This window comes from Sorex araneus, chromosome 6 (genome assembly GCF_027595985.1).
Source record: "Sorex araneus isolate mSorAra2 chromosome 6, mSorAra2.pri, whole genome shotgun sequence".
Taxonomy (NCBI): domain Eukaryota; kingdom Metazoa; phylum Chordata; class Mammalia; order Eulipotyphla; family Soricidae; genus Sorex; species Sorex araneus.
The window spans coordinates 121659117-121683956 of NC_073307.1; the positions used below are offsets into that span (position 1 = coordinate 121659117).

Sequence of the window (24840 nt, forward strand, 5' to 3'; positions counted from 1 at the left end):
CACTCTTGGTTTTCCTTTTAGATATTCAGTGAAGTCTACCAACCATCAAAAGCACAAATGTGACTTGGGAATAAAATTGATTAAACATACCTTTCCTCCATTCTTCCTTAGAAGTAACAAGTTGACTTGTGTCGAAATGAAGAATGTTCAGAGATTTAGGATGGTTCAAAATGCTTCTCTGCCCAAAAGCTGAGCCTGTGGAGGAATGGAACTGGGTGCAGGAGGGAAGATTATCAAGTTTCCAAACAGGTCTTGTGATTTCCTCCCAGTAAGATAACTGTAAATGCCATATAGTCTTGACCATTCAGGATCCATCTCTCAACAGTTGATCTGATTTATTCCCTATCTCTCAAACTAGGCATCCTCACGCTATTTGGTGTACTTCCTTGTATGACAATTGTCAGTGTCAGCTATATGCCTGGACACTAGTACCAAGCAATGAGAATAGACATTTATTTATCTAAGTGACATTGTGTAAATGCCCTACCTGATGAGAGAGGGCATTTACCTTGCAAGCACCCTGCCAAGGTTGATCCCTGGCATCCAACATGGTTCCCCAAGTATAGCCAGGAGTAATTCCTGGGTGCAGAGCCAGGAATAACCCCTGAGCATTGCCGGGTGTGGCCCACAAACAGATCAAAAATCTCTATTGCACCAGAGTGATAGTACAGTGCATGTGGTTCTTGCTTTGCAAGCAGCCAACCCAGACTCAATGTCAGCCTGCCAGGAATGAACCTTGGGTGTTGAACCAGGAGTAAACTCTGAGCACAGCTGAGTGTAACCCCAAAACAAAAGCAAGCAAATGAAAAACCACAACCAAAAGATAAAATAAAACTCTTTGTATTCTATCTACAACATTTTTGGGTTTTATTGCAATGACTCAAGCAGTTTATACATTTTTACAATAGACAAGACTTTATGGTATGAAAAAAATTAGAATTAGACTTGAAAATAAATTGAAATGTCAAGAATGTGCTAATACTAAAAATGAAAAAAAAAGTGTATTGTATGAAAAGAATCCAACTATGGACGTCAGAAATGGTAAAAAAAATTATAATTTGCAACTTAAAACTTTACAGAATTAGATTTTTCTCATTGAAACATAAATCTACAAATTGCTTTCCATATTGTGGGACAACCAATTATCACATTTCCCCTTACTTTGTTTAAACACCATGATTTGAAAAGTTGTTTAATATGATTTGTTACAGGCATTCAACATTCCATCATCAGTCCCACCACCACTGTGACCTTCCTCCACAATTTGTCTCCGAGTTTTCAACCATCTCTGAAAAGCCTACCTATTACACTTTTTTTATGGAAGCAAAATTGAAAGTATCATTAAAATAGGGAATTTTTAAATACATAAAAGCTTATATAAAATATACCTTTTTTCTTCTAGATCAATATATAGAAATTTGTCTTAAACAGATATTTGTACATGTTCCAAAGACATGGGAGCAAAATGAATAAATTTACAATTATTTGTATCTAACTGTCACTGTCACTGTCATCTCGTTATTCATTGATTTTTCTCGAGCGGGCACCAGTAACGACTCCATTGTGAGACTTGTTGTTACTGTTTTTGGCATATCAAATATGCCATGGGTAGCATACCTTTCTTTTAACTGTTAGGTAATTTCATTTCAAGCCATTTACTCATGATAAGTCAAACCATATTTCCTGAAGAAATGACTGAAAAATAATGTTCACAGCTTATTTATCAGCAGTCACTGGTCCCGTGTACCAGAGGTACTTCTCATTGGGCCCTGGAAGTTGTTGGCCACCAGGGATTGTAGGGGACAGTCCGAAGGACAAAATGTGCCCCCGTCTGAGGCACCCCAGTGAAATCGGCCTGGCTTAAAATCTAGAGGCATCTCTGCAGCAAGCTTCTTGGTTTGGAGATTCTTTTGTGTCTCTGGATCATGACCCTTGTTTCCATCTTTTCCAAAGAAATAAACTATTGGCATATGCCCTGCAGGGCACACCCACTCGTCTGCATTGTACAGTGCCACTGGCCATAATGAAGGCTTTTAATCTCTTTCAAAATTTATGAGTCTCTGAAATAAGGCCAATAAAGGAGCTTTAAAGTTGATCCAGAGGTGTTTTGTGGGTGTGGCTCCCACATACCTAACTTTTGGTCATTTAATTTCTCGGTAAACTTGGCCCCAAGTTGTTGGGGTCTGACCTAAAGCACGGCGGCAATCTTGGGGTATCTGGAAGTCTGAAGTCAACATCAGGCTGCTGATGCTCTCGTCCCACAGGTACAGGTTGTACTGCTGATGGCACGATACCCCCAACCTTTTAAATAGCTAAGTAATATTACATTCTATATTTATACCATACGTTCTTTGTGTCTTTTTCTTTCAGGCCACATCAGTGGTGCTCATGAGCTACTCAGTGCTGTCAATCAAATGTTGATACATATTGGTAAAATTGTGTTTTTTGTCTAATTCCTAATTAGCTACCTATGGTGTATTTGATATGCCGAAAACAGTAACAAGTAGTCTCACAATGGAGACATTACTGGTGCCTGCTTGAGCAAATCAATGTACAACGGGACCATAGTGACATTACAGTGCTATGTATATTTTATTATTATTTTCTTATGATTTTTTATCCCCATAAGATACAGTTATAAAGCTTTTCCGTTTGAGTTTCAGTCACACAGTGATCAATCACTCAATTCTCCAACAGTGCAATCTCCCAGCACCAATGTACCCAATACCCCCATCCCACTCCTCCTCCTGCCTCTATGACAATCTCTTCCATACTCTTTTTTCTATTGATGTTGCGGTCATGTTCTCCTGAAATTCTAAAATTTTAGATAATTAGGGTCTGGAGAAATCTCTGCAGTAAGCTGCTCAGTTGGAGATTCTTTTGTGTGTCTCTGGATCATGGCCTTTAAGGAACTTAAGTAGCAGCCAAAGGCAGTTTGTGAACAACACCTCTTGGAGCCCATGGGGACACGGAGAGGAGTCTGTCCTTAGAGTGTCACAGGTGCAAAAATTAAAATTTTTTCAGGGGAAGATATTTTCAGATCAGACACAAAATTAAATTTTTTTTCAGGAGGAAGAGGTTTTCAGATCAAACACCCAATTCTGATAAAGCAAAAGAAAACCTCTCAAACTGAAGGGACAACTGAACTAACTCAAAGCCATGCCACCATGACGAATCCGTGACTCTGAGTTAGGACAAATGACTGCTTTCCAACATCTCCAGGGTCTCCTGAGGAGCACTGCCTTGGCTTCCATCCACATCAGGAACATCCTGCAAAGCCTTCTTCAGAACCAACCTGAGGTTCTGCCTTTGATGCTGCTTCTGCTGATGAAAGGAGCCAATAAAGATGTAAATGATGGGTTTGGCACAACTGTTGACACAGGTTAGTACATATGCAAGTCTATTAAATTTGTAGGAGAATATATTATTATTGTGAATCCAGTTTAAGAGGGACAAGTTGATGCCCCAGGGTAAGTCACAGAGAAGAAAGACCAGCAATGTGAACCCCATGGTCACATATAATCTTGTCAGCTGCGTTCTTTTGGAGACACATAATCTAACCAGCCAGGTGAGGCTGGTCACAGACAGAAACACAAGCAAGAAAATGAGCCAAGCAGTAATCATGGAACCGAATTGCAAACACAAATGGAAGTTACCACAGTAATTTTGTTTCAAGATGCTCAGTATCAGGGACAGAGCCCAGAGCAGGGCACATATGAGAGCTGAAATGTTATTTGGCTGGTGGCAGCTGTGCTGAATGGGATACAGGACAGAAAGGCACATGGCAGTGCTAAGGGCACTGAGAATACTCAGGCCTGCAATATAGGTAGAGGTCAACATGGTGTAGACAATGTTTGGGATATCAAAGGGGATGAAATTCGAGATGTCAATGACCCAAACCAGAGAGTAAATAGATTGGAAATAGAGATAGAGAAAATCAGCTCCAGCTAAGTTGAGGATGTAGACCGAGAAAACATTCTTCTGTATCTGGAAGCCCAGGAGCCAGAGGACAACAGCATTTCCTGCCAGCCCCACTAGGGCAATGATGATTGTCAGTAAGTTCAGGATCAAGATTTCTAAATCCACACTTGAATCAGAGGTCTGGTCATTTCCATTCAACGTTGTCAATTCAGTCCCACTGACTGAGAGAGTTGAATCTGTGCTCATAATGCCTCCGCTGGTGCTCCTGGAAACACAAATAAGATTGAAGAATTTGGAGTGTGATTTATTGATTTCATTTCTACATTATAATCTGGAAATTCGATTGGAGTGATAGAACAGCGGGTAGGGCATTTGCCTTGCGTGTGGCCAACACCCTGGTTCGATTCCTCCATCCCTCTCAGAGAGCCTAGCAAGCTACCGAGAGTATCTCGCCTGCAAGTCAGAGCATGGCAAGCTACCCATGACATATTCGATATGGCAAAAAACGGTAATAAGTGTCACAATGGAGACGTTACTGGTGCCCACTCGAGCAAATCGATGAACAACGAGCAAATCGATGAACAATGGGATGACAGTGCTACAGTGCAACCTGGCAATTATTTTTCCAAGTTACATAGGCAGAATAGATACTTAGAGAAATTAAGATACCCACTGACATTTGTATAATCTTAGGTTTCCCCCTGCATGAAAACTCTGCTCTCTCTGAGATTTCTCTCTTGAAACACAATCCTCTAAATACATTGACTATTCTATGGCCCTATTACCATACCATGTTATCTCAGGACTTAGTATTGAGGAGGAGAGAAGATAGGAAATACTATAAAAGATATCATCAGAACAGTCAGTTCATCATATTTCTGTCTGAGATTAAGGTTTACTCTTTGAGGAAAATAAGTTGGAAACCACAGGCATGATCTATTGTCATGAGAGCTGTGTGCTCAGCAAGAGAATAAGATATCGTGGTTGATTTGAATGGAGTTTGACATTGATTACAACATGGGTGTGTATATTTAGGATCTCTGAAAAGAGCAAGTTAATGTGTTCCTAGGCCGAAACTTTTTTATATTTTTTTATTTTATAAGGTAACTCACAACATTTGATTACATTTAATATTCAAACACCAATCCCACCACCATATTTGGGATTTTTCCATCCCAAGCCCCAATTCCTGTCCCAAAGCACAACCAAAATAATATATTTTGTATTGTTTGTCTCTTGACCCCATGCCTAGCTGTCTTTGCCAGGGCCTCTTGGAGGAGGTGGGCTTCAGTTTCCCTCCCCGCTCCGAGCAGAGCTCCTGCAGCCGAAGACCTACAGAGCCCAACCACAGCCATGCTCAAGGCCCCTCTCCACCATTCGGCCAAGCCTCACGCATGAAGAAACCGGCAGAGGAACCCAGGTGTGTGGGACCCGGGGCTGAGACCTCTAAGCCTGCTCAGATTGGGATTGGGTGTCTTCAGCCCAGATTTCCCATTTTCCAGTAGCTAGGTAGTCACACCCAGGGACTGCACCCAGCACTGTGTAATCCCACCAATGGCCAACATCGAGGAACTATAAAACCAAACTCCTGGAAGACATCTTATGGCCTAGTTCTCCCTCTGCAAGAACCTGGCAAGGTATTGAGAGTTTCTTGCCCACATGGGAGAGTCTCGCAAACTCCCCATGGTGTATTCATATGCCAAAAACAGTAACAATAATGGGTCTCATTTTCCTGACCCTGAAAGAGCCTCCAATGTGACACCATTAGGAAATGACGAGTAAATAGAGGCTTCTAAAATCTCAGGGCTAGGACGAATGGAAACATTACTGAGACTGCTCGAGAAATTCAACAATCAATGGGATGATGATGATGATTGTTTGTTATGAAAATCGTTGAAAATGCTACAAAAAAAGTATCCATAGTGGAAACAGTGTGAAGATTGTTCTATCTTGGCAGGGGCCATTAAGACATTCTTTAGGATATCACTAACATGCTGTTAAAGGTTGAGTGATGTGAGCTTTTGTATATATATATATATATATATATATACATATATATGCATATATATACACACATATATATGAAAATATGTATATATGCACATACATATATATTTCCCTCTATGATTGGTTGCCTACTATTTGAACCCCATCAAGTGTGGTGTGGTACCCTTGGAAAATAGGTAGGGAGTGTCTTATGATGTGTCCAGGAATACATTCACTCGCACGTGAGGCTCGGCCTGAGCATGTGGGGAGCAGCTGTGAGCATGGTGGCAGTTGTGGCATGGAGGTTTTTGGCTGCTGGGGCTGTGTCCCTTGGGGCTGGGGGGGCTCTCACCGGCCCCGCTCTGGGGCACCCCGAGTGAAACAGTCTAGGCCTAACATTTATGAAGGACATCGTGAATCTCTCATATTGTACAGATTTATCTTTTACAAATGGATGAATAATGAGTAAATGAGAACTTTAAAGGTAAATGAAATGAATTAAGTGTAAATAAATGCCACATGACTCTAACAATCATCAGAAAATGCACATATGACAAGTAAATTTTAGAAAAATAATTTCTCATCCCTTAGAGAAAAGTTCTTTACACTTGAGAGTGTTCTTTATATGGTATGATAATTACATTAGTCATTGTGGACTTCTTAACCCAAAACCTCTAATAGGCACCAAGATATATTAAAGATATAGCTCAGGGAGATAATTTACAGTTCATCATATATCCTAAAAATTATATTAGAGAAGATTGCAGATTGGGGAAGATGAAAGCAATGAAGTCGAGAAAGAGATGAGTCTCTGAATTATTCACTGAAGATAATGTATGTTTACTATGAACTATATAACATACACTCACCCATGCAGTCCCTCACATCATTAGAAGTGGTGTAAGATTTTGTTTCTGTTTTATTTTGGAAAATGTAACTAAATAGAGGAATTTGACAGAAGGGGCTGGGATATAGAAGTGGTGCCTATGTCTACATTGTGAAATGCTGGGAATTCAAACAGAGGCTCCAGTAAGAAAATGGCACAGCATTTATGCACTAACCAGCATTTGATCCCTGGAGCCACAAGACCTCCTTACCGTCTCAGATTGCAGCTCTGTTACAGGAGGTCTAGGTGGAACCTAGGTGGTGCCTCAGGACTCAAGTAGCATCGCATCTGTGGACCCTAGCATTGAGCTGCTGGCCCAAGTGGCAGAGTATCACTGGGAGTGGCCCATTAACCCCTTGGGCCCTGTCACGGCCGTGCAGTTTTGGATTTGGATTTCTGGTATTTTAGTAATTAAGTCCAGAGAAATTTCTGCCAGAAGTTGTGTCACTGCAAGTTCGTACCTCCGGTTAGTGGGCTCTATAAGATGGCGGTCGCCACACGGCCACCGCCACCGCCGCCGCCACCATGGGAAGGAAAGGCTGAGAGAGAAAAACCTTTCCCCTCCAGGGGTGGCATGGGGTCACAGCTCAGTTCACAGTCTAGAGGCATTTCTGTAAGAAGCCGCTGGGTGCCGAAATTGGTTAGTAGGCCTCCGGGATCATGGTCTTTTACGAGCAGAGGAAGCACCCTCCAAAATAAACTGATGTTCATATGATTCCAACTAGGACATATAGGTTTCTAAGTGACTGTTTAGTATACATTTCAGCGTTCAACCTTTCAAAACCTTTAGAAAACAAGTCAATACTGACAACTATTGTGTTTACAAGAGTGAAATGAAGGTCATTTGGGAGGGATGATAGAAGGGTCTTTATTGGTGGGGGATGACCTTGGAACTTTAGTGCTGAATTTAGGGAATATTATTTCACTTTAGACTCAACTTTGTACATGGTAATATTGTGAGCCATTGATAAAAGTATATCTAAAGGAAATAATGATAGATTAAAAAGGAACGCAGTTTATTACATACTATCACTACCACTTACAGAAATACAACCTGGAGCACTAAGGGCTTGAGTGATATGTGCCAGGTCTCATGCAAATAATCAGTAGAATCCAGCATTGAGCCCACAGGTCAGTGTCAGGGTCCCTTGCCTTAATTAGCCTTGCAGCTCCACTGCCTGGCAGAGTGCCATCTGTTTAAGGAAGCAGAGAAAGCCACCAATAATATTCATATAAAGACAACTGGAATATCTAAATTGGGGAAAGTTTAGAGTATATTAAAAAATTTCAGAGACTAAGAAAGAGAATTAAATCAAATAACGAAATGACAGAAGTCATTCAAGAACAAGTGTCAAGATTATGCAGTTTTTCCTGGCAATAAAAGAAAACAATAATTTCATACATTTGAGGATTCAGATTATGGAAGACTTCTAATGAAAGAGGACTTCTCATGCCAGGAAAGAGAGTCACATACTGAATTATCTGCTCTGTGTGGTCTTTGTTTCTGCAGCATCGGTGGGCTAATGAGAAGGTGGAGGAAAACCAAAACTTGTGATGCTTATTTCAAGGTACCTGTGAGTTTTTCTCATGATGCTGAACAGAAATTGCAGTTGTGATGTTGACTGCCTGTCTTTTGTCCCTCACTGATAACTCAGAATCCTATAAGCATGAACTTATCTCATGTTGTTTGTTGTTGTTCAGCATTTATAACACTTTATCTAGTCATTATCTCTTAGGAATCATCTATTACATGATCCTTGGAAGCACTGGGTGGGCTGGAGTGATAGCACAGCAGGTAGGGCGTTTGCCTTGCATGCGGCCAACCCGGGTTTGATTTCTCCATCCCTCTCAGAGAGTCTGGCAAGCTACCGAGAGTATCCCGCCTGCACGGCAGAGCCTGGCAAGCTATCCGTGGCATATTCGATATGCCAAAAACAGTAACAACAAGTCTCACAATGAAGATGTTACTGGTGCCCACTTGAGCAAATCGATGAGTAACAGGATGACAGAACTAATTATATTGTTGACACATTTAGGATGATTGTGAGAAATCATTCCTACCAAAGTGACAAAACATGGAGATGTGAAAACAGACACAATTCAATTACATGGTAAAATTCCCAAGACAATCCTTCTCTGATTAGACTGAAGAAGATTACCATCAAACCCCTTCTTTGTTTCAACTGAGACCCTCTTTTCTCTACCTCTTCTGCCTTCAGTGAAATGGAGAGACAAACTGGAGAGTGAGGACAGGAGGAGAGACACTGGATTTTTAGCTTTCTGGATATTTCCTTGTCAGTTTGTGACTTGGCTGTGGTTATGTTACTTAATCTACCCAAAGTTCCCCTAACGTACCTGCCTGGTGTCTTTCCTACATACACAGCTACACTAATTGCTTCAGCTGTATTCCTTTCTTAGTTCTAACATCTACTCTTTCCTTTCTTCTTTTTTTGAAAACTTTACTTTAGGCACCATGGTTTAAAAAACTGTTATGGCAATGTTTTCATATGTAAAAACTTTCTAGAACCACACCCTTCACCAGAATGTCCACTGCCCTCCAACACTGTCCCAATGTTCACCACCCTGTCTTCCTCTGTGGTAAGAAATATAGAAAGGAAGAAAAGAACTTCAAAATAAATAGGTTTAAAAAATGGGCTCTATTACTCACAGAACTTTAGATAAGGGATATTTGCATGTAGTCTACCATCATCTATCAGTTAGAAAAGCAACCTATTTATCCTAGTGACCATCATTTCAAGTATGGATAAAGTGGAGAATGACAAGAGGAAACGTTAACAATTTTAAAATGTTGCTTTACTATGTTTCAGCTCCCAAAGTTGAACCTCCCCATCCCCATCTAAAAGGGAGACTCCCTCTTTTCTCCTGCTGCACCCATGTGGATCCCAAGGAAAGGTAGACAGTATAAGGTATAATGTATAACATCCTCCTCATCAAGCATTTAAAGAGCAAAACACACAGCTGTGAAACAGAAATAAGTATTGTATAACATACCGTTCCTCCATTCTTCCTCAAAGATGAAAAGCAGACCTCTGGCGAAGGAAAGAGCTTCTTGGGATGAACAGTCCCTTGTAGAGGAGATTACAGAAGAAAAGGAACTTACTGCCGTAGGGAGGCTTATCAGCTTTCTGGACAGCTCCAGTGGTTTCCTGTACAGGGACATGATGGCAAATGAGAGTGTAGAATATTTGAGTCATAACGCTGTGGAGTTGTTTTTTCAATATTCAATCTGATTTTACTTTTGTCTTTCAGCATCCCCACCCACAAGTGATTGTTTGCAAGTTATAGCTATAGTTTAATTCTTTCATTTCCAAAGATGTGCTTGGGCAGCAGTGTGAGTTATGCCTGGAAGACTTTATCACTAAGATCCTCCTCATCAAGCATATAGACCCCTCCATGGTCTGCCCTATAGATTTTCCATTATCATAATTTGAATTATTTAATTTTATGATTGGCTAATAACTAAATAAATAAATTTAGAATTGTCTATAGTAGATCAAATCAGTGATGAAAGTCTGACATTCTCAGAATGATCAAATCATTTCAAGTTCCTTTATAAACTGTTTTGTAATGGCTGCATTTTGAATAATATATTTCTATTTATCACACTATAAGTAGATCAATTCCTATTCATATGAGATGATAAAGTTTTAGGATAGAGAAGAAAATTTAGATTGATCATATTTGGAATTTAAATTTTAATTATTAGTCTAAAATTCTTAATAAAATAGAATAGAATATGCAGTAAAAGAAAATATAAGTCTATATTTTGTACACACATGTACAAATATGGAACATGTACCAGAGGAAATGTAAGATAAAATATTGTAAAAACAATAAAAATTGCCTTTGTATTCATTGTTTTTGAGGTATCACCAAATCTTAAGACAAATTTATAAAAAGTTCTGACTCAAAAACAAAGACCAAATAACTTTTAATATGAGATGGAATATTCAAGAAATTTGTAGTAACCACTAAAAGTAATATGTAATGGGAATAAGATGGGAATAAAGAGGAAAAAAATAGGTGAAAATATTTAAGGTAACAATGATCAATACTTTTTTGGCAAATGTTTTATATCTAACCAGTTATCTTGATTTTTCAAAATTACCTGTTTGTAATACCAATAGCATTCGGATAATATTTGGGGCAGCAAATTTATATTAGTCATTTATTAAAGTTTTACTAAAATTGATTTTCTGTGGTTTACAATGCTACTAATAATGATTTCTCACGCATATAATTTCAACACCATACATCACCAGCGTATCCCCTCCCTCTCCTAAGAACCCGAAACTCCCTCTCTCCCAACCCCTTCCTCAACTCAGTTGTGTGGATCAGTTCCCCCTTTATGTTACCTTTGGACCTTTGTTGCTAACTTGCTGTATATCTTGCTTTGTAAGTCCCACATGTGAGAGAGCTCGTTCTGTAACTACTCCTTTCTCCCTGACTGACTTCACTCAGCATGATATCCTCTAAAGACACCTCTGTTGCTACAAGTTGCATGGTTTTATTCTTTCTTAGAGCTGCATAGTATTGTATTGTGCATATATACCATAATTTCTTAGTCCATTCATCTGTAGTTGAGCATTTAAGCTGTTTCCATATCTTGGCTGTTGTACTAGGTGCAGTGATGAACACAAATGTGCATGTATCCTTTCAAATTAATGTGGGAGCAGAAAGTGACTGTGAAACACTGAGATTATGTGCAAGTTTTGTAGATATGTATGTTGCAGCACTGTAGCACTGTAGTCCCGTTGTTCGTCGATTTGCTCAAGCGGGCACCAGTAACATCTCCATTGTGAGGTTTGTAGTTACTGTTTTGGCATTTCAAATATGCTTGCCAGGCTCTGCCATACAGGAGGGATACTCTTGGTATCTTGCTGGGCTCTCCGAGAGGGACGAAGGAATCGAACCAGGGTTGGCTGCGTGCAAGGCAGATGCCCTACACGCTGTGTTATTGCTCTAGCCCATGTAATATAAAATGTATCATAATTTAAAGGAATAAAGCCAAATTGACAGATACTTAAAATACATCTACAAAATATTTTATTTTCAGCAAATAAAATTATATAAACAAATAATTAAAACATTTGTGTCTCTTGCCACTTGTCATCCCGTTGATCTTCAGTTTGCTCAAGTGAGCGCCACTAATGTCTCCATTTGTCCCTGTTGTGTGTCAGTGTCACCCAATGGTATCTGCTCGCTCCAGGAACACAAAAAGCCTCAAACCATTCGTTCAGGGTTTTGACGAAGAAGTCTGACCATCTCGAAGGTGGGCAGCCATGCGATCTTTTGACGTCCCATGGAATCCAGTCGGTAACAGCTCTAGTCCAGTGGTCATCTCTAAATCGCATTATGTGTCCGGCCATCTGATTGTTGAAAGTAAAGACAGTCATTTTAGTCTTTGTTTTGACATTTTAAAATAAAATTATATAGATTAAATAAGATTTTATTTAGTAGACTGATTGAAATATTATAGAATACATTAGTATATTCAAATATCTAAATGTTTGTATGTCTTAGAAAAATCTTTTATAAAAATTTGATTATAATTAAAAATAAATGAATATTAAAAGGCCCAACAACAAGACAGAACTTTGCACTCATTTTTGAAGAAACATTGTGTTGGGGACATTTGTGACATTATATCATTTTCTAGAGTACACAGTTACAAATCAACACTTACCTATATCATTGTTTACTACTAAAACAGTGCCATTTTCTCATAGCAATAAGTACACATATTAATTCCTATGATACAACATTTAATTTAAGACTATTTACTTGAAAAAAATGAAAGCAAATGCTCAGGAAAATGTTGAATAAGTGCATGTGACAGCTTATACACTAGAGCCAAAACTAAAGAGTTCCTCCTGTGTCTCTCAATATTAAAATAAGCCATGGCATATTCATACCAGTAAATGGGACTCAGATCTATACATGGGACAAACTTGTTGCTAAATCTCCCCAAAATATATTATTTTGATTGAAAGTTGTAAGATAAATGTTTATTCTATGATCCTAAATGTAAGAAATCAGATGGCCTCCAAAATCAATTTTTAATGATATAATTAAGAAAGACAGTTTCTTCTGGGGGAGAGAATGATAGGGAAATACCTTTCAGTGGTGATGAAATGGTTACATGTTAGGGCTTGAGTTAGATGAGTGGGCTCATTATCTAAAATGGAGAGTAAACATATGATCTTTGCATATGTTTCTTTTTTTGTACATCTGCTACTAATAATTAATAATTATGCATTTATATTATTTAAAGTTAATTATTTAAAGTTACTTAGATCATGTGCACCATAGACATATTTTGTTTGAAATGATTGATGAAGTAAATGTGTAATTCTTGGAATATAAGGTAAACTTGAAAATTATTTGGTCCTCAAAAGACATAGACATGTCTTTTGTCTATGTAAATCCTACTTCTATCCCATGTAAAGGGTTAGAGAGGAAGAATCAGGCAAAAGGAGAAAAGATAAAAGAAAATATGTCAGAGGATTTACTTGAAACATGTGAATGAACTATGATCTATTGTAAAGAATACCTCAAAGCTTAAATATGCGTCGATGTTGATTTGTTTGCTTATAAAATTTCCTATTGTGCATGAAAAGTTGATGAAAATATTGTGAAAGCATGCACTAAAAATGGCAACTGAGAGCTGTGCATGCACACCAGGCAAGTTCTTAGGAGGCAAATGAGCAGGATTAAAATGTATGGAACTCTACTAAACCCCATCACTGGTTAGAAAGGCAAAGGGCATGGCTTTTCCAGCCGGTGGCCTAACTGGTTACCAGTTACTCCCCCAGTATAACCCATAACATCCATTTCCAAAGTAGTTCTGCATAGGTACAAAGGAACATCAAAAATTAAGGGACTATATTGATGGGATAAGAAGAAATCACCATAAGTGAAATGAGTCAGAAAGAGAGACAGACATAGAAGAATTGCACTCATCTGCAGAATATAAAACAACAGAATGGGAGACTAACACCCAAGAATAGTAGAAATAAGTACCAGGTTTGCCCCATGGCTTGGAAGCCAACCTCACATGCTGGGGGGAAAGGCAGTTCAGATAGAGAAGGGAACACCAAGTAAAGTGTTATGGGAGGACCGCTCGGGATGGGGGGTCGGGAGGGATGCTGTGGTCATCAGTGGAAAAGAACTGGCACTGATGGAGAGATGGGTATTCAAGCAGTGTATGACTGAAACACAGCACGAAAATATGTAAATCTGTATCTGTTCCCTCATGGTGATTCATTAATAAAAAAATAATTAAAAAAAGAAAAAGAAGAAATCACCAAACTCAGACTGCCACAGGCACTATGGGAAGACAGTGCAGAACTCCACAATGAGAAGGGGAGGAAGATAGGAGTCTTGAAGCCCCAACATGGAATACCCACACACAAAATCTCTCTGATAAAGAATTCAGAGATGAGCCCCAGTGCCATCTTGCTGCACTCGGCAGTGAAGAAACCAAGCGGAGAATTCGCCGGGCCCCATACCGAGCCGATATCTCCGGGACACCCCAAATGCAGAAGGTGCAGTCTCCCCGCCTTCTCCAGATGGAATCCTGGTGACCATGAGCTTCTGCAAGCATGGCTCTTTTATGTGGCTATCGGACTATTCCTTCCTCTAAAGCTGGGTTCCAACCTCAGAATCCAGTGACCTTTCCTGATATGCAAAGTGAGCAATGGAAAATAAATGATTAGCGTCTGCGCCTGCCCAAAACTAGAGAGAGAGCGGTAACACACGGGGCCTCACTGGATGGGGGTGGAGCCAGCCCCTCTCCCTGCCCCAACAAGGTCCCGAGTTGCCACCCACAAATGGCTCCTTGCTCCTGAACGGCCGTGATCCCAGAGACACACAAACCAATCTCGGAACCCAGCGGCCTTTCGCAGGTATGCGTCTGGACTGAGCATTAAACTACAGCGCCGTGCCACCCCGGGTGGAGAAAGGTGTTAGTCCCTTCCACCTTTTCTCCCCAGTGGCGCAGTGGCCACCACCTTTTCAGAGCCTATTGGACAGCCAGATATGAGACAGCAGCAACGTGACACTTGGGACCTCATGAGATGGGGGTGGAAACAACCCCTCTCCCCACCCTGATGAGGCCCTGGCCCACAAATGGCTCCTGGCACCTGAGCAGCCATGATTCCAGAGGCACACAGATCAATCTCGAAACCCAGAGGCTTTTGGCAAAATCCCTCCAAACTTATTACTAAAATATCAGAAATCCAAAATCTCACGGCACAACATCATATGCTCTTCATAACCAGCAATAGAAAACAAATTATCTAATGATGCCTTTTCAGCAGGTCTGATTGTTGAGGAAAACTCCAAATAATAATGGTGGGTCCTTCCGCCCAGAGATGATCCGGAGCCGCGGCACGAGAAACAGACCCTCCGCACCTAAAGACTGTGATCCTGAGGTCTCCTAACCCATTTTGGCACCAGAGCGGATTCTTGCAGCCATCCATTTTGACTGTGAACTGAGCTAAAATATTAGAAACCCAAAACCACGCGGCCGCAAAGTCTTCACTCTCAGCAATGAAGAGAAATTATTCGATGATGCCTATTCAGCAGGCCTGATTGTTGGGGAAAATTTCCAATCAATAATAGTGAGTTCTGTATGGAAATATGGAATGTACTCAAAGTATATAGAGAATAAAGGGAATATCATTGGCTACTTAGATGAGGGGTGGAGTGGGAGGGGGGTGTATTGAGGTTCTTGGTGGTGCAACATGTGCACTGGTGAAGGAATGGGGGTTTAATCAGTATTTGACTGTGACTTAAACCTGAAAGCTTTGTAATTTTTTTCTTTTTTTTTTCACGGTGATTCAATAAAGTATTTCTTTAAAAAAATAAAATAAAATAAAATAAAATAAAAATGAGCTGTCAGCTGACATTAATAAAATTTAAAAAATAATAATGGTGGGTCTTTTGTCAAAATATTGAATGTGATTTAAGTAGAGAGAAAGAGTAAAGTGGAAATTCCTGCGACAGACTCAGGGGGAGGGGTGGGATGGGGGGTATATTGGGCTTCTTGGTGGTGGAAAATGTGCACTGGTGAAGGGATGGGTGTTTAATCTTGACCAAGACTAAAACTAGAAAGCTTTATAACTGTTCCCATGGTGATTCAATAAAAAACAGAAAAATATATTAACTTTGTTGGTGCCCAACCAAATCATGAAGATGAGTCCTTGGACACTGTCCTGATAGCAGGAAACAGAAACAGGACCCCACATTGCACTAAGTTGGGCGAGCCTAAGCTTGAGAGTCTGACTGATATGGAAACTGATTCTGTGTGTGTGGCCAGCAAATTCCTGCAGCACAAAGCAGCAGCTTCCCCTTCTCACATATCTCAGACCTAGCTAAACTTTAGATGTAAACATTCTCTCCTATTTATCACAGACCCCAGGTGTGAGGAGGTCATGACCCATGCTTTCATTTCTGTAACTATGTTTTCTAACTGAGTATGTTAATTTACATATTCTTTCTATGATGTTGAATTTCATTGGTGATTCTTCCTACACTGTTTAATTTCATTGGATGTGATATAACTAGCCAGCAAATAAAAGGAGGCTCTTGGTCACAAAGATTTGAGGGAGTCTTGTGATCCTCCGTGAACATTAATTTCTCTCTCATTCCTTATCTCAGTGCCTTAGACCACCTAACCGAACGTTTGTACAACAGAACTTAAAAAAAAAGAATTCATAACTGAAATGGTTAATATATTCAATGAGCTCAAAGAAACAGTGGAATGGACATCCAATAAAATACAGAAGTAAATTTCTGAAATACAGAAATGTAATCAGTATAAATCTCAGTAGATAAAAATGAAAAGCTCAGTGGGTACCCTCAACAGTAGAATGACGACAGCCAAAGACAGAATCACTGATCTTAAGGATGTGCTCCAGAAAGCATGCAGGTGACAACAGAAGAAGATGGAAAAAGACATCAAAATAGCTGAAGGTCATATAAGAGACATATGGGATGAATTCAAGAGGAAAAACATAGGAATCATTGGAATTCCAGAGGGACATAGAGGCAATGAAGCCCAATGAGGTAGCATTGTAACACTGTAGCACTGTCATCCCATTGTTCATCGATTTGCTGGAGCGGGCACCAGTAATGTCTCCATTGTGAGACTTGTTGTTACTGTTTGTTTTTGGCATATCAAATACACCAGGGGTAGCTTGCCAGGCTTTGCCATGAGGGCAGGATACTCTCAGTAGCTTTCTGAGATCTCCGAGAAGAATGGAGGAATCGATCCCAGGTCCTCCCCGTGCAAGGTAAACACTCTACCCACTGTGCTATTGCTCCAGCCCAATGAGGTAGGAACAGTAAAAGAAATAGTCTCTGAAAAGTTCCCAGAACTGGAAAATGCAGACATCCAGATCCAAGAAGCTTGAAGGGTACCAGCTAAAAGAAACCCCAATAAAATGACCCCAAGACATAACCTAATCAGAATGTTGAATATCATAGATTGAGATACAATACTGAAAGCAGCAAGATCAAAGAAAGAAATTACATACAAAGGATTGTCCCTTAGATTTATAGCAGACCTATCCTATGAAACTCTCCAGACCCGAGGTCTATGGTGGATATATATATATATATATATATATATATATATATATATATATATATTTAAAAATGTAATATAATGAATGCTTCTCCAAGAATACTTCACCTGGCTAGACTTTCATTAAGATTTTTAAGGAATCATACACAACTTCATAGATAAAAACAATAGCTCAGGAACTTCATAGAATCAAAACCAACCTTCAAAGAAGGACTGAAGGGACTACTGTAATACAAGACAACCCCCACAAACACGACAAATTTCTACAGAAAGATAGCACAAAACCCCATGACAGTAATCTTTCTCAATGTAAATGTAATAAATGTACCAATTAAGAGACATAGAATGGAAAATGGATTAAAAAATAAATCCAACATTCTGTTGCCTACAAGAAACACATAATATATAATTATACCATATTATATTATGAGACTAATATTCGAAGTGAGGGTAAACAGGGGCCAGGAGAACAGGTCAATGTTTGGAAGCTTGCCACAAGAGTGTGTGTCGGAGGGGTGGGGGTGAAGGGCACAGATAAAGGGATATAGCAGATAATCTTTCATTATCTGTATTGCAAACCATAATAAGTTCCAGAGAGAGAGAGCCAGAGAGAGAGACAGAGAGAGGGAGAAGAAAAGTTCCTGCCATAGTGGCAGGCGGTGGGATGTAAGGTTGGGGGAAGGTGTGGGAAAGAAACTGGACCATTGGTGGTGGGAAAAGTACACTGGTGAAGGGATGGGTGTTGGAACATTATAAGACTGAAGTCCAATCATGAACAACTTTATAAATGTGTATATCACTGTGATTCAATAAAATTTAAATAAATTAAAATGGCAATTGAAATCTCAAAAATGTCCTAAAGCATATGAAAAACTGTTCATCATCATTTATTTTCAGAGAAATGCAAATCAAAACAAATAGAAATGTGAAATAGCCTATTTAAAAAATTAAAAAACAAACAGAAACAACCAGGGCAGGTGTAGATGTAGTTACAATCTTTCTTTGTTGGTGAGCTGTGAAGTGTTCAGCCTCTGTAGAAAACAGTAAAGAGAATTGTCAAATAACTGAAAACAGAACTTTCCATAGGAACCTGTGATTATGCTCCTTGGCATAGAACCTACAAATAGGAAGTCTTATGGCATTTACGGGCATTCTTACAGGTATTCTTCTAGTCCCAGTAGTGCTATTTAAAATAACCAAGATCTGGTAAAAACCAAATGCCTAATAGCAGAGAGAAGTTAAGAGACCATGGTTTGTATATACAGTGTAATGCTATTCTACTATAATAAGAGATGAAATCCTGTCATTTACTACATTTTGAATGGAAGAAAACTGTGACATGTTAAGCCAAGTAACTGAGAGAAAAGACAAATGCTGGATGATATCACAATAAGTGGTACATAAGGAAATAAAGAGAAGTGCTCATTCACTTCCTTTCCCTAGTTTTGGATAAGGCTTTGGGTGTTTTTGTTTTGTTTTTAATTTTTTATTTTTTTATTGCTGAACTTTATGTGTTTTATATACATTGAATATTAAGCCTTCATCTGATGTGTTTGGTGCAAATATTTTCTGCCATTTGATGGGGTGACTTTTAATCTTAGCTCTTGCATCTTTAACCATGCAGAAACTTTTAAATTTGATGTAGTCACATTTGTTAATTTTCACTTCTTTTGTCTTTATTAGCACTGGGCTGGAGCGATAGCACAGCGGTTGGGCATTTGCCTTTCATGCGGCTGACCCGAGTTCGATTCCTCCGCCCCTCTTGGAGAACCCGGCAAGGTACCTGTGCATATTGGATATGCCAAAAACAGTAACAATAAGTCTCTCAATGAGAGACGTTACTGGTGCCTGCTCGAACAAATCAATGAGCAACGGGATGACAATGTCTTTGCCAGTGAAAACATATTTGAGACTCAAATTTTGGGATGCTCTGCCTATATTTTTCTTGACTTATTATATGGATTCTGGTCTAACCTTGAAGTCTTTTTTTTTTAATTGGCTCACGGTGAGATCACAGTTTCAAAGTTGTTCATGACTGTTTCAGTCATACAATGTTCCAATACCCAACCCTTCATCAGTGTACATTTACCTCCACCAGTGTCCCCAGTTTCCCTCCCACAATCCTCCACCCCTACCCCAGCCTCCCTCTACGGTAATCATGAGGTCTTTGAACTACTGCGAATTGATTTTTGTGTAACGTGTGATATGTGGATTGGTTTAGGGTTTGTTGCATGTGACTATCTAATTTTTCCAATATTATTAATTGTAGAGGCTATTTTTGTTCAATTTATATACCTGAGTATATAATTTTTTTTTGTTATAAATCATTTGTCTGTAGATCTACAGGTTTCTCTTTGGGTTTCAGTTCCCTCAATACATTTTACTGGGGGCCGGACTGCGCACCGCCGCTCAACATGTGGTAGCTGCACGGGAGCCAGGTAGGTGCTCCTAGACCAGGCGCCGGAGGAGGAGGATGGCACACGAGGGGGGTTCACCTCCCACTGCCGCCGCCGGCACCACCGCACAGGTTCAAGGAGCAAGTTTCCGAGGCTGGAAAGAAATGAGCTCTCATGTTTAATAAAGATGATGAATAGGGGCTGGAGTGATAGCACAGTGGGTAGGACGTTTGCCTTGCACGCGGCCGACCAGGGTTTGATTCCCAGCATCCCATATGGTCTCCTGAGCACGGCCAGGGTTAATTCCTGAGTGCAGAGCCAGGAATGACCCCTGAGCATCGATGGGTGTGATCCAAAAAGAAAAAAAAAGATGATGAATAGCATGTGCTGGAAAGACGTAAATCCCCCAAGTCTAAAGAAATTAACTTAAGACTAAAAGAAGAATTGAAGACAGAGGGAAAAAAAAAAACTCTGGATTCTGGGACAATTTGGTGTTAAATTCAAGCTCATAATCTAAGAAGCCAAATGAATATGTGGCCCTGGTTGTGGATGGCACTGTGAGTGACTGTCCCCCACACCTGGGCTGGGAGGAAGATGGTAAGTTCTCCATCAAGTACACCAGCTTGGCCGGCCCTGAAAACAGCTCTCGCTGGGGCCTGCGGTCAGCAGGGAGGCTACTTGACATTCGCAGGCCAAGCAAAGACCACCTGACGGATAGCTGGGAGGGGCTGGAGTGAGTTGGGAAATGTGACCTGCCGGCTGTGCACCTTTTCCTCCGCTTACAGCCCACCGCAGCGTGGAGTGTATTTTCTGCTCCCTGTGCCTCCTTCCCTTGTATCTTGGTGGATTAGGAAAGGCTTTTGATATTCAGAGCATTTTGATTCCATATGATTTTATTAGTGATTTCCATGTCCTTGACAGTGTCCTTGAAATTTTGATGTTCATTGGTGTGAATGTATGTAATAATTTAGGTAGGACGGTCATTTAGACAATGTTGCTTCTACCAATCCATAAGTATAGAATATTCTTCTATTTCCTGAGATGATTTTCTAAACTGTCAGCCACTTGGCATATGAAAAAAAAGTGTTCATCATCACGTAATATCAGGAAAATCTAAATCAAGCCAACAATGAGATATCATCTCACATCACAGAAAATGACATTAATCAAAAAGAAAAGAAACAATCGAAATTAGTGGTGATGTGGCAAGAAAGGAATTTTTGTTCACTGCTGGTGGAAATGTGGTTTGATTTAGTCCTATCGAAACCAGTATGGAATTTTCTCATAAAACTAAGAAGGTGGAGCCAGAATAGAAGAGCAGGAAGGGCTCTTACCTCATACCCGCCAGCCCGGGTTCAATCTCCAGCACCTTATATAGTTCTGCAATCCCACCAGGAGTGATCCTTGAATGTTGAGTCAGGAATAAGACTGAGCACCACTGGGTGTGGCCCTAAACAACAACAAAATAAAAGAGCTTCCATGCACTTCAGGGATTCTATATCTTGAAGTCTCAAGACACAGTACATTCATTCAAAGACATTCACCACACAGTTTATTCATTGCAGCATTGAGTACAATAGGAAGGAATTTTAATCAACTCAGATGTCCAGTGAAATTTGAATTTGAAAACATTAAAGACAACACATCCAAATTTAGATGAATGAATAATAAAAGTCAAAGATTCCTAGTGAAAAATGAAAACTCTCCTGGAATCAGAGTTGGTAAAGCTCTGATATAAAGAAAATTCTTATTAAGCAGGATGAACATTTACAAAGTTATCCAAAGTTGAATTCAAGCATACAATATTCCCACATTTATCCTGTCACCAATGTCAATTTCCCTCCACCAATGTCTTCATATTCCCTTCTACCCTTCTTGACAGTGGGAATGCAGATTACTAAAAGGGGATACCTAGATCACACTTGACCCTAAGGCATAGGAAGAGAAGGACAGGGAAGAAAATATAGTAAAGGTGGAAGAAAAAAGAGATAGATTGTAAGTAACAGGAACAAGGGTCAATGGGCTCAGGAACTCGTGGGACGGAAGTGTGATATGACTGTATATCTAAACCACAGAGCCAACAACACTGAAAGCTGGCAACCAAACTACAACCAAGCTTAAAAACATGCCTGTTTAGGACTCTGGGTCAGGTTGTCCTTGAGAGGTGGCACTTAGTATTTGCTTAACAGTTAGTCTCATTTCATCCTTGCAGGCATAAAGATGATCTCAACTGATTTGACCAACAGTAATGTTAAGACAACATCTCAAACTGATAGATACATGGTTGGACCTCAGTGTGCGATCTTGATGAGGAAGAAGATCCTTAATCATGACATCTCTAGGGTCTCGTGTAGAGGGATACTTCCGTTCCATTAACTTCATGATCATCTTTAAATGCCCACTGGAGAATTGTTTTGAGTGCATGTGGCTGTTGTATTGCTGCTGGGACAGTTTATACTTAAAGGAGACATAAAGTAAGTCAATTATAAGTTTGACACAGGTACTGATACTGGAAAAGACAAGTCAATTTGAAAACATTAAAGACAACACATCCAAAACAATTGAATTCAAGTTAAGAGGAAAAAAGGATATTAAAGTCAGTCCACAGGAAAATTCTGTATACCTAGCTCAATACATACACATAGCCTGGTCAGCTGCATTCACTGCATCCACATAGCAATCTGGGGCTCTTCCAGATGCACAAAATAAGTTTGTAAGAAACACAAACCATGTTATAGAGGCTTCCAGCTCTCACACTTTCCAGAAGAGACTTAATGTCACGTACCTTTTTATTTTGAAGGAAGCACCATTACTCCTATATATAACACCTACATGGAGGATTTCTTAATAATAGGGGAATCATCTTTCTTCTAAATCAAGGAATTATATGAGACAGAGTTAAAGGAGCTCATCCAGGTAAGTCTCTCCAGATATCAGATATTTCTAGTTGGAATACTATACAGCTGTTAAGAAATGATGAAATCATGCAATTCACTGCAACATGGATGGAATTGGAAGATACGTTAAATTAAGTAACCAGAAGAAGAAAGAAAAAGTGGCTTATCTCACTCATATGTGGTATATAAAACAACTATACAAGAGAATATAGATAAATAAAGGAACTCGACAGACAAACTTAAAATAAGACATTTTAATTCTAATCATATAACTGAAGTTTACCGAAGGAGATAGATGTATGGATTGGGAAAAAAGGATATGGTAGGTGCAGTGGATTGCAGTGGAGTGTTAAACATTTTATGAACTATGAACAAGTGCTTATAAAACATATAAAAGTGCTATAAAAACAATTTTAAGTGAAAAATCTTCAAAACAACATGAATTGCATGAGAAGTAATATAAATCTCACATAATATACTGTATATATAATATAATGTTTATATGTTTAGTATCATAGAACTAAAGTATTCTATATGTGCGTGTCCATTGTATTATAAAGAATATTTTGAAAGTTTAAAAATATGACACTAATAAATGTATGTTACTCTCCTGAGGAGAAAATATAGATGTCTGAGAACTATACAGATAATGAAAATTTTTATTTTGCGTCAATAATTTTGCTTGTAATTTATTGCTTTACTATTTCAGAAATATAATTTTGAAGTAGAGAATTAAATGTGATAATAAAGGTAAAAGAAGAGAAATATATGAAAAGAAAAAAGAAATTAGGAAGCTAGTGAAGGAAGAAAATACTGGAAAAGCAAAGAGATACAGAGAATAGATGAATGATAGATATGAAGAGATAAAGAAACAGAGAAATTGTGATGTACATTTTGTGTGTGTGTACATCTAGAAGGACTGAAAAAATGAGGATGATAGAATCAAAACATTCTTAAAGTCACATGCTACAAAAGGAAGAAGAGCAAACAACAGATGGAATAGGAAGTAGGCCCTGGTTACTTTAAGCAGGTGTTAGGAGTCTCTGGGAATCCCAAGGAGAAAAGTCTCTTTCCCTTTTCTGCAGAAAGAATTGCACTACAAGGCTGAGGCACATGAAAGCTGATTTATTATCCAAGCCAAGCTAAACACATAAGTGGATGACCTAAACTGCAAGCACAGTAACCACAGTTTCCATGATGGTGATTGTGCAGCAGGTTTTTATAGCTTTCTGATGCTTGGGAAATAAAATAAATAATAGTAAAAATATGAAGCTTGGTGGGGCTGGAGCGATAACACAGCGGTTGGGCATTTGCCTTTCGTGAGGGTGACCTGAGTTCGATTCCTCCGCCCCTCTCTGAGAGCCCGGCAAGCTACCTAGAGTACCCAGCCAGCCTGCGCGGCAGAGCCTGGCAAGCTACCTGTGCATATTGGATATGCCAAAAACAGTAACAATAAGTCTCTCAATGAGAGATGTTACTGGTGCCCACTAGAACAAATTGATGAGCAACGGGACGACAGTGACAGTGACAGTGATGAAGCTTGGTAGTTTACCAAGCACTCTTTCCAATTACAGTGGTCTGAGAGTAGAAATCAGAAACAATACATAAGAAAAATCTCAAATGTGTGGAGACTAAACGACGTGTTTCTGAAGTTATCTAAAGCCATTCAGGAGATGAGAGGAGAGAGGCTGCAGAGACAGCACAGCTTGTAAAGCTCTTGCCTTACATGTAGGGGACCTTGGTTCTATGCCTGGAAGCCTATTTGGTCACCTGTGCCCATCAGGAGTGAGCCTTAGTGCAAACCCATGAGTAAGGCCTAACCACATTTGGGTGTGGCCCCAAAACAGAAAGAGAGACAGAGAGAAGATAAAAGAAGAAAAATGAAAATAATGATATCAGATTTTATAGTATGCAGCAAAGACAGAAAAGTTGATCATAATACAGAAGTATATAATAAATAGGGCAGATCTTAAAATAGTAACCTATGAAGTAGTTCTAAGATAACCACACAAAGAGCTGTTTGAAATGATGAATAAAATTGAATAATTTCCCATAGAGCCTCCAAAAATAAAGAGAGTGTACCATGTTGAACAGGTTTATGAATGAAACAAATGCAGTTTGACTGATATAGGAAAATGCAAA

At 39.4% G+C, this 24840-nt stretch overlaps 1 protein-coding gene and 1 pseudogene across 1 annotated transcript; one reads left to right on the forward strand and one right to left on the reverse strand.

Annotated features, from left to right (window-relative positions):
• Positions 1–3189: 3189 nt before the first annotated feature.
• Positions 3190–4167, reverse strand: LOC105942976 (mas-related G-protein coupled receptor member X2-like). The gene has a single exon (XM_012932567.2). The coding sequence runs from the start codon at positions 4165–4167 to the stop codon at positions 3190–3192; it is 978 nt and encodes a 325-aa protein (XP_012788021.2).
• Positions 4168–9828: 5661 nt separating this feature from the next.
• LOC129405952 (testis development-related protein-like) lies at positions 9829–20538 on the forward strand (annotated as a pseudogene).
• The last annotated feature ends 4302 nt before the right edge of the window (positions 20539–24840 follow it).